The 10951-nt window shown below is 44.9% G+C and overlaps 1 protein-coding gene across 1 annotated transcript; it reads left to right on the top strand.

The window, feature by feature from the left end:
* Positions 1–797: 797 nt before the first annotated feature.
* LOC117010443 (OX-2 membrane glycoprotein-like) lies at positions 798–9444 on the top strand. The gene is made up of 5 exons (XM_042780172.1): positions 798–899; positions 1407–1539; positions 3013–3348; positions 8280–8591; positions 9119–9444. The coding sequence occupies exons 1-5, from the start codon at positions 798–800 to the stop codon at positions 9442–9444; spliced, it is 1209 nt and encodes a 402-aa protein (XP_042636106.1).
* Positions 9445–10951: the final 1507 nt, after the last annotated feature.

Genomic DNA, 10951 nt, shown 5'->3' with positions numbered 1-10951 from the left:
CCCACCAGCAGGGCCATCTCTGTCCTTTGCTAAGACTAAAAGTTTGTTCTTCATTGAAAAATGTTTCCTCTAGCAGCACTCAGTTTTTAAGGGTTCTGGAAGATCAGAGTGTTTCTGGGAGAAAATGAGCTTGTTAAAGCTGACAAGAATATTTCCTGCACACCAGCTGGGCTTGCAATTCTTTTTAAAATCAAGTGCAGTTCCTTTTGTGATTGCTAAGTGGTGATCTCACATTTTGATTAGGCCAGAATGACCTTCCAGAAATTTTGCAGGAAGGTGCAACTATGCAAACAACTCAAGGAAAAGAAAATAAGATATCTCAAAGGAGCTGTTTCAGTTTTCAGATTAGTTGCCGCTAAGGAGATAAGGAACCATAAATGTGAAAGCATGTTTGAGAAACTTTTGTGTCACTTTAATGGTTTGGGCTTACTGGCTTGCAACTGGTTTGCATAGTGAGGCAAATCTGTGCAGCCATTCCACTGAGAAAAAAACATTTTATTTGTTATCACAGTCATTTGGAGTAGTAAGAATTTGCAAAAATGTAAGCCACCTCATCAGAAATCAGAAACACGAAATACGATTTACCAGTAGAAGTTTGATTAGCAAATGAGGTCTCTCAGTGTGGCTGCCCCCCTGTGCCACAGGAGATCCACCTGAGAGCTGAGGGCTTGGCTGGTTTCGGCAGGGAGCACAAGCCACACTGAAAGGGGAACACAGGCGTAACATGACAAAGCAAAAATGCACAAAAGCAATGACTCAGACAAGTTATGTGACCTATTTTTATGTCATCTAAGGTGATGGTGGAGGAAGAAGAGTATGCTTGTGTAAGGGCAACCCTGTCTTTCCAAGGGACAGGTTTGGAGAAGGATCATGGGCCTGTGGAGATGGGAGCAACCTCAGTGAGGAAAGCTGAGACCAAGGCTCTGCTCTTTCCCTGAGGCAAACACATGACCTAGGGCCTGAGTCTGCCTCTTGGCTTGTTTTGGTCTCCTTAACCTAGAAAAAGAGTTGTGTTACAGATGCATCAGCAGCTCCTGGGTCTTCACTGATGTATATCAGGGGTGCAAACTCCTACTGTGTCCTGATTTACATGGAGGTACATCTGCACCACTCATTGTAGCATGGCCTTTCTTGGAGCTCAGGTCAAGGCCAGGGTGGTCTTTCCTCCTGCAACCCACAGACACTGGGTGCTGAGCCAGTTTCAAAATCTCTGCTTGTATTTAGGTCCTTATGAAAACCCAACCTTATGGATAAAGTGCTTGTGAAAAACCCAGTACCTTGGTCTGCTTAGCAGCACAGCTGGGAAAATCTGAGCTTCTGACATTTTTTGTCATGTAGTTGTGTCAGAGGCAGGAGATTTTTCAGAAGGTGCATTTACAGTAGTTGCATGACGGGAATGTCCCTAGAGCAGGAGTATAAGTAAATGTATAAGAAAGGGGAAGTGGCACTCAGAGGCTCTCGCTCCACTCATCGAGCACACAGCTAAGATGATGACAGTCACTTGTCTGCTCCTCTCCAGCATCTGGATTGCTGTTCCAGGTAACTCCCTTGTCTGTCTGGGTGTCTATGTTATTATCCTAACAGCATTAGGGACCTCAGTGGCGATGCCAGCCTCCTTCTGTGCTGCTGGGTGCTGGAGTCCCCACCTTGCACCCTCCTGGGGCAAGCCCAGTGGTGACACGGCACTTGTGGCATTGTACTATTTACCTGAGGCTCAGGCATGTCACTGCTGGTTGCATTGACAGCATCCACTTCTTAATTTAGCACCAGTGCATTTATAAATTCCAGAGAGATGTATTAATTTATTGCAATGGGCAAATTATAAAGCAGGTAAACTGTGCTTGTAGATATCTGCTCAGGCCATCAATAGGATGGATGTATTACACTGGTATTTTATTTAAAATTAATGTAGAAAAGGCTAAATTGGCTTCAAACTAGCTTCCATGATCATGGTTTTTAGGCCACCTGTGGCACTGCTAAGATCTGGAAAGCAAAGTGACTGGCACAGTTTGACAACTGGTTTCTTGGTCTTTGATGGAAATCCACCTGGCCGTGGTCACAGCCAGACTCTCAGAGCGCTTTGTTGAGTGGGTTAGCCTAATGTACCTCTGGGCACTGCAGACAGCCTCACCCTTCCCTGCAAAGATATTTCCCTTTCTTGTAAATTGAATTCAGTGCTGCAATTGTTACTGCTTATATCATGCTGATAACAGCTTCCCATGCTGACATGCACAAATAAACTTTGAAAACTATTATGCCAAGAGAACTGTGGAGCTGAGCTCTCAGCTTCACCTTGCTTGTACCCTTAACAGTTTTTTCATGTCTTTGAATTGGAAGAGGAGACTGACTGTTTTCTTCTTTTCCCTGGAGACTTTTAATACCATGGTATTTATGCTGTGGAAGTTTTGTGCCTGTCAGCCTTTGGTAGGGTCTCTTCTGCAGATGTTTCTCAGCATCATGACCTTGATGTTGAGATAAGAGGACAGATGTAGTTTGCCTCAGGTCCTTGCCTTTTTCTTCTGGTTTTCTGATCTTTGCCAGTCTCTGACAAGTGTGAATGCATGATGTATAGTGAGGCATGTAATAATTTTTAGCAGTTTTACTGATTTGCTTCACCCTATTCACAGGAGGGCTAAGAGGGTGGTATTGCGCCAACAGCTGTTCAGTCATCAGCATGGCTAAAAGTTTAGGGAATGTCTCCATGAGTACCCATGGAATAGCAGTCCTAGCAGACAAATCAGTGGCTCCCAACACCAGAGCTGCCTTTCTCAGTGTGCCCTCTGCAGCACAGGAGGAGGCTGGCAAGATGCTTGGTGCAAGAGGTGGCAGATCTGGTGAAACTCTCTGGGTAGCTCGTTCAAGCTGCATTTTTCAAATTTTCCCTGGATGGAGGAATAGAGGTATCCTCCAGAGTTGTTCTGCTTGGAAATGAAGGGCTGCAGGGGCCTCTGCTGGGGTTGGGCTGCAGAAGAGTGAGAGAAATGCTGAGTGTGGCACCTGCTTCTCCCCCAGCCTCTGTGCAGGTGATGAACAGAAAGGTCCAGTCAGTCCAGGCAGGAGGAAATGTTACTTTTTCATGCCGGTCAGTCACAAAAGAAGATGTGATACAGGTGACCTGGCAGAAGGAGACGGACGGGCCTGAAGACAACATAGCAACTTACAGCACAATGAATGGCCAGAAGATAGCCAAGGCCTATGTCAGCCACGTGAGCTTTGCCCACAGCGAGCTACAAGCCTCGGCCATCTCCCTTCATGGAGTCACCCTCCACGATGAAGGATGCTACAAATGCATCTTCAACACCTTTCCCTCGGGAGCTGTCACCGGCAGGATGTGTCTCAGTGTTTATGGTAAGGCACTGTAATGGTGTACGGGCACTCATCTGAGGAAAGAGTCATTTTTCCTGTGAAAAACTTTCCCTAGCATTGCTGCATTGGTGTGGGAAAAATGGTTCTCCCTGCCTCCCTGTCTCTCTGGTTTTACCTCTGATGGGAAACCAGCATTCAACAGTTCTTTAATTTTCTTCCCTTTCAAGTCAGCAGCAGCAGATTCAAAACCAGCACCTAACCCATTACTTCCTCCAAGTTTCCCTGGCCCTGTGCTGACAGCTGCATGGCCACAGCCATGAACCCTGTGGCCCTCTGCTTCCCTTCACTGCTGCTCTCACCCCCTAATCCTGGAAATCAGGCCATTTTTAACTTGCTTTGCATTTGATAGTTAAAAATTGCAACATATTCAAAAGGCAAAGAGGCACGTGCGTGACCAGAATAGCTGGAAGATCATTTTGAAGTTAGAGTAAAAATAACAGTAGTTGGTCTGAGGTCAGGAAAAGGATGGGGAAGGAAAAAAAAAGCTAAAATACAGCTCGTGGGATTTGACACATGAATATTTTGAGCAGGTCAGCATCAGCTAGCTTAAAGAAGAAAGTTGAAACACATCACGAGTCAAGATGGTGATATTTGTCACTTCCATGAAATCATCAATTAGCATGATGCAACCTGAAATAAGGACAAATAGATGAACTCAAAAGAACTAAGAGCAACAAGCTGCTTATCTTTTGAGGAAAGCTGTTGGGTTTTGTCCAGCTAGAAAGCTTAGACATTAAACATGCTCTGGGGACACCCTATTGGCTCCTGGCTTCCTCAGGAAATGAGATTTCTGTGGGGAAACTGGCCAAAGATCATATCCCATGTGGAGAGTATCAGTGTCTGTGCCCTGCAGAGTATTTTGTTTTTCCTTAATACCTTCTGCTGACAAAGACACAGAGATTTATGTCCACACATGTCTCTGGAGTTCTCTGTGAGGAGAAAGGAAGCTCCTAACTTATAGCAAGAAGGAGGTGGTGGTGGGAAATACACAGGAAAATCAAGTCTGGAACAAAAATTCTTTCCCCCCTCTTTTGGGAAAACTAGGGCAGAAAAGAGAAATGACAAGAAATTCATGCAGTATTTCATACATGAAGAGGAAAGTTCCTAAAGAAATCCAGTTCTGAGTCATTCAGAGGGTAAACACTGATTATAAGTTACAGGAAAAACAGGGAAGTGTCTTGCAGAGGGTTCCCATTCTTTTTAATCATGTAAACACAAAGAGTTCTTTTGGGTTTTGGTTTGGTTTTTTTTTTCTATCCAAGTGGGGGAATTCCTTCCCAACTCATCAACCTTTTGGCTATCATTCATCCTTCACCAGAACAATACTTCTTAAAAAAAAAATTAAAAATTGGGATGTTTTTCTGCTGCCACACACTCTCAGGAAAGAATCTCTTCCCGCATCTCAGATGAAAATGCATCAGCTGAAAAGGGTTTTGCTTCTCTCATAGGGTCATAGGCCACTGCCAGAGGCTGCCTCACCAGGGTCACAGTGGCCTTCCTGTAATGCGCTGCATCAAATCAGCCCTGGAGGGTGACCATGAACAAACTGAGCATTTGGCACTCTGACAGAAGGTTTCAGTTCATATATGCTTATTTCATTGAAGCTAATTTACATGATGCTGCTTAAAAGCTGCAGTCTTGCTCCTAGTCCTAATGATGGGAACAACTTGTCTGAACAAGCCCAGAGGGTGCCCCAGAGGGAAAGTGAAGCCAGCAGGAATCTCCCAAGGCTCAGAGGTTCAGGGCAGGGTGAGCAAATCAGAGTCACCAGTTGAAAATGAAACACTGCCATGTCTTTGCCCTCAAGAGGGGACTGCTAGGGAGTTTACGAGCTGGTGATTGCCCAATTACAGCAGCCTTTGCAAGTGTGGCTTTTCCAGGACAGGGTGGGCACCATTGCCACGTGATGGAGGGATGTGAAACCACCTAAGAACTGGATACAACACTGTGAAAAAAGAAAATGGTATGACTGGAGGGATGTCAGACCTGCCTGACTGAAAACAATGAATCCAGGAAGAAGCAGAAATATCCTACCCTGTAGCAAAATCCATTTTGGAACAGAATAGTTTCAAGCAAGCTTGGTGATCTTCCCTTTACCCCTTCATTTTACTTTGGAAGTGTTTTACCACACTTCATAGTCAAAAAGGATGAGAATGAAATCCAGGATGAGGATTGAGGGTGAGGTATGGAGAGAGGGGGATGGACCGCATGAGGATGGGCAAGACTTGCTGAGTCCCAAAATTCCCTGGACATTTGCTGTGCTGACCTTGGAGACTGCCTGCCTGCCTTCACTGTAGGTGGCACCTTTTGCCTGGAAGTCTTGAGCACATTTGGAAAAATGCCATTGCAATTTCTTATTTAGGGAAACCAAGGCACAGTACTGCTGGTGAAGACCCATATGGTTGGAGAAAGCTTTCTGTCATCATGAGGCATGCTTTGATTCCTACAATATTTTATCATTCTCTGTAACACCACTGCTAAACCTTCAAACATAAAAAGCATGTCATGACCTGATGGTCCCCCTCTAATTACAAAAAGCCATTACAGAAGGTCTCTTTTTCAAATATTTGGGAATGCTGACAGAGCTCAAATTTGGGAACATCTGCCATACTGATCTACAAGAGAGACTAAAGCAAGTGCTGGCACACAACATCTCAGGCGAAGATTCTTTCACTGGAAACAAATATTCTGATGAAAGTCAAAAAGAAGCAGTTAAGTGTATGCATCAAACATGAACAGCCAGAACATACCAGCAAATAGTGTAACAGGACTTTGCTGAAAAAGCAAGCACTTACAGGTTTTGACAGTGCATCTATTACAGACATTTGCTAGAGAGGAGCTCAGCCCTACAGAGAGAGAACTGCTTAGTCAGAAGAACAGCATGTACAGAGTGTATGTGTTTCTGACAAGACATGGAGAAATTTTTCTCATCGTTTATGGTAACATATGTGACTTCTCCCTTTCCTTTTGAAATTTGCAACCCAATATTTGAAGTTAATGGTGTGGGTGGATATGCTATTTTTATGCATCCCGTGAGTGAAAGAAGAAGTTCAGAGACCATTTAATAATCAAAACATAAATTGTTTATGACACTAGTCTTTTCATACCTGGGAGATTTTGAGAAGTTCCAACTGAAATCCCCCTACACATTTTCCTTGTTTTTCTCAGAGGTTTCAGCAACTCTTTGAGAGTTGAGTTTTTGCCTGTGGTTGATGCAAAATCTGAGAAATACAAGTTGATTTTTTCTAGACTCACAGAACCATAGTAAGTAAATGAGGTCTGGCTTGTAAAAAAATCGAACAACAAACATAAAGCAGCAGAATTGTTGGTATACAAAGTCTTGCTTCCACCCTCTGGCAGTTATGGCACAGAAGACACAGACAACCTTTTGAGGTGCATCTGGAATTGTACCAGGAGGTTATAGGTGCCATTATGCATTTGGCACATGCATTTTCCCTTTTTTGCAGTGTCTGCTACACCTCACAGGCAAATCTTTGTTTACCTTACAAAAGGAAAAATCAGTTTTTCCTAAGAGTGAAAAGAAGTTTTGTTTGCTTGTTTAGAAGCAGGATTGCTAAATGATAGTGGTATGTTCTAGTGTTGGGACAAAAATTAATTTCAGCATAAATATTGCACTTACCACTGTTATTTTTCTTAGGTAAGTAGTAATATACACATGGAATTTTACCAGTTATAGCAGTGGATACCTTTTAAATCAGAGAGTATTCTGGTTGCTCAGACTTGATTGAAACTAGAATTGCCACTGTGCTTAAATGCTTTAAGAAAGCAATATTCTTAATATTCTCAGAAACAGAGACCTAGAAGTAGAGTGTGGTTTAACCCCCTAGTCCATCAGCACATGCACTGAAGTGGAAGGCACGCTGGTGAGCTGCCACGCAGAAACCCATGGACTGCACTCCCAAATGGAACTACACACCTTTATAGATATTGGCCTGTGCAAACTGACCTTATCAAACTGAGCAGAGGCTTGGACTAGACAATCTCCTGAAGTCCCTTCTGATACTAATTATGGTATGATTTTACACAAAGGATAAACAGGTGATGAAGGATAAATAGGTGATTTTTCACATGGGACGTCCCTTACATGTTCAGATCTCACCTAGAGTTTGATCCAGGTTGAAAGCAACTTCTTGGCTTCTCCCTTTTTATCTATTCCTTGCAAATACAGTTTGTAAAATAGGAATCAACAAGTAGGCTTCATGTGAGTGAGTAAGCATGAATGATGCCTGTAGTTCATCCTTCTTCCAGACTAAAATTAAATGTGACAGCATCTGCAAATCTGGAGTGAGAGTGTTCAGAAGAAGTGACCTTTCATAATAGTTTTGAGGGATACCATGATGCACCCAAAACCCATTTACAAGAGGAAACAAAGTTATACAAGCACAAACCCTCCACAGGTGAAATCCCATGGTGTAACCACATATGAATTCATTATTACTGTCTTGCATAAATAGATGCTTTTAGTCCTTTGATTTGCAACTCTACACACCTCAAACAGCAGTAAAGATAATCCTGCAGGTACTTTTAAAGGAAAGTAATTCTAACTCATGTGAGTAGTTCAGCTCTTTCAGAGAGAGAAGGGCATGTGACTTCAGAGTTTCACTACCTTCTGCTTTTAACTCAGCCATAATCACCGCTTCTCAGCTGGGATGCTGCTGCTTGTAACAGAACTGAAACAGATGCTTTTATCCTCTTGCCCTTTCTTTTTTCTGGGTCTTCACTTCTAGACTGCTGTCTGATCACTTTCATGTTTATTTGTCACTGTTGGGCCTGTGGGAAGAGGGAGTTAAGATTAGATGGCAAGCTTTTCCTCCAAGATAACTGTAAATACAGATGCTCTTTGCTCAAACATAGGCAAAAACCAATGGACTTTGTCTCTTTGTTGTTTACAGCCATCTGGGACCCCAAAGTGGAAACTAAGCTTATACCCAGTCCAGACAAAGCTGAGGACTCTAAGAAAATGGTGGGGATGAGCTGCTCAGCAACAGGGAAACCAGCTCCAAAAATAACCTGGCACCTTCCCAGCATCCTGCAGCAGAAACCAAGGGAGTACCACATAGAGTTCCGCAACCAGACCGTGACTGTCATCAGCAATTTTACCCACACCCACTCCAAAATCCTTCAGGAGTTCCCCATCACCTGCATGATCCAACACCCTTCTCTAAATGTGACCCTGGTCCTGCCCACAGACAGCCTGGAGCAGGGTGAGTGTGTAACTCTGCTTCTGCTCTGTAGTGGGTCAGAAATTGGGAAGCACCTCCTGGGGTAGATCAGAAAACTCAGAAGGTTGGGAGCAGGTGGGGAAGGCACCTGGGAGAGCAGCTGTGGCTGGGCTTGGGAGGGATGGAGGAGGTGCCATGGAATGTCCAGATGGTCTGGCCAATGGCACATAATGTCTTAACTGCTCCTCAGGTCCTCTTACCCACCATGAGCCTCCCTGTCCCTTTGAAGGGCTATTTGTGACAGGGTTCCCTGTCACATAACACGACAAACCAAGACGAGCCAGCATTGGGTAGCTCAGAGGGGCTGTGTTCTGCATGCCTGACCTTAACATCAGACCCCAGGCACAGGTCTGCTGGCAGTGCCACTTGTGTGCATCATGGTGGAATGTGCTCCCAGTGCTCCTATCCACCCCATTTCACCCAGGGAATGGCCAAGGAATGCCTGAGATGGGTTTCATGTTGGTTTTTTACTTCATGCACAAACTGAGTTGTTGCTGCTTTCCCCACAGATCCAGACGGCAGCATGGCACCACCAATTGTCATTGCGCTGGGAGTCCTGGTCCCCCTGACCTTCCTTCTTCTCACCTGCCTCCTGTACCACCGCCTCAGGCACCTACATGACCCAGAGAGGAACCCAGCCTGGCCCTGCTGGGTAGGTCTGCCTTTCCTCAGGGTGCAGCAATCACCCCCACAGGTCTCAGGGATCAATACCATGACCTGGTTCTGCCCAGCCACACCAGGGCTGCCTGCACACTGCCCAAGCCAGGCTGAACCTGGGCTGGACAGGGACACAGGAATGGACCCCCAGCCAGAGAGCTGGGAAGGGGAAACCTGATACTGCACAGCCAGCCTACAAGTGCCCAAGAGTGCTGGCAACTAGAAGACGTTCATTGTGCCAATGACAAGGCATGCTGTGGTGGAAGCATCACTCTACTACTAAATTTATGCACAAAAGAGTTGTGTAAGCAATGGCCAGACCCTTGCACCAGTCTTCTGCAGCTCCTAAAATAACCTCCCTCAACACAGCCAATGCAACTCATGGAGGCAGCAGCTTTGAGGATGGGTCTGAAACAAAATGTGGTCTTAGAGGGAAACTGTACCTCTGTGAGGGAAGCCCAGGGTGCCACACTGGGCATGGCCTGAGGCACTGCTGGTTGTCCACCGAGGATATCCTAGTGCAGGGGGTGTAGGATACAAGCTTGAGGTGTGGTAAACTGAGAGGCATTGTTTCAGAAAACCACAGCTCAGTTTTGTGAAGGCTCCTCATCCTCCTTGCAATATATGGCTAGCATGTGCACCCTGGACTTCGGTGAAAATTTTGGAGAAAAAGAAGCGGTGGAGGAAATGCAGCATAGGTCCAAGGTGTGCGTTATACTTGAGGTCCAAAGTGTGTGTTAGAAGTGTGTTATATACTTCCACGGGTGTTACACTTGTAGGTCCAAGCTGAAGACTGCTGTGGGGTTGCAAGGAGAAAACTTTAGTCTCCCCTCACAGAGAGATGCAAGGTTTAACTTGGCAATACAAATATCCAGGATCTCTACCCTCACACTTAAAACATCCATATATTTTGAAGAAATAAACTCAACAACCTCTCTTCCATCAGGTACCTCCTGCCTGCACCAAGGCCAAGAAGTGCAGGCAGTACAGAGCTGCAGGCAGGTGGGCTCCTGCAGTGTCCCCCAGCCTCGGTGCACCACTGAACACATGAGAAGCTGCCCAACCCACACATTCAAGAGAGAAGCTCTTAAAGTGGCACCTCAAGCTTTCCAAGGATACCTCCTGTGACTTTCTCCAAGAGAAATTTAAAAAGGGACAATTTATTATATATATTTATTTATTTTATATGCACTGTAATATTCAGTTTTGTAAGAAAAAACTGTAAAGTATTTATTTGAAACTCAGGCTGGCTGTGTGGCTCCGTTTAGTGGAACTCATGCTTTGCATTTTTGGGGGGGTTTAACATTGTTTATTGCTTTTTATATTTCAGCATTGCAAACTCAAAAGTGCATGGGGGATTGTCTGAAACAAAGCAGCATTTTGTAGGGTTGCTGGCTTGGAAAATGTTACTGATAGCCCCCCACCAAGAGGGGCTCTGAACACACTGCTCTGAACTTCAGGGGTAGAACTTGTTCCCTAAAGGGCACAAGAGATCGGGCTGAGACTGCAGCCAGTCTGAATTTATAACCCAGGTGCCAGGAGCAACAGGATTCAAGCCAGGAGTCATGAGGAAGTGCCAAGTCCAATTTCCAGAAACCTCTCCCGGAAAGCAATGTAAAAGGCACATAGGTGTTTCCCTCTTTCTCAAGGGGTTTCCACTGCCCCCTTCTTACTGTCCCTGATCT

This window comes from Catharus ustulatus, chromosome 2 (genome assembly GCF_009819885.2).
Source record: "Catharus ustulatus isolate bCatUst1 chromosome 2, bCatUst1.pri.v2, whole genome shotgun sequence".
Taxonomy (NCBI): domain Eukaryota; kingdom Metazoa; phylum Chordata; class Aves; order Passeriformes; family Turdidae; genus Catharus; species Catharus ustulatus.
The sequence above is the reverse complement of the archived record's forward strand: the minus strand, read 5'-3'. Positions and strand labels throughout refer to the sequence as shown.

Bases quoted from the DNA above. Each gene is read 5' to 3' on its own strand.
- LOC117010443 (XM_042780172.1), top strand. From the start codon at position 798: ATGGTGGAGGAAGAAGAGTATGCTTGTGTAAGGGCAACCCTGTCTTTC. The intron at 1,540-3,012 runs GTAACTCCCTTG...CTTCTCCCCCAG, and splicing joins CATCTGGATTGCTGTTCCAG to CCTCTGTGCAGGTGATGAAC. The intron at 8,592-9,118 runs GTGAGTGTGTAA...CTTTCCCCACAG, and splicing joins CACAGACAGCCTGGAGCAGG to ATCCAGACGGCAGCATGGCA.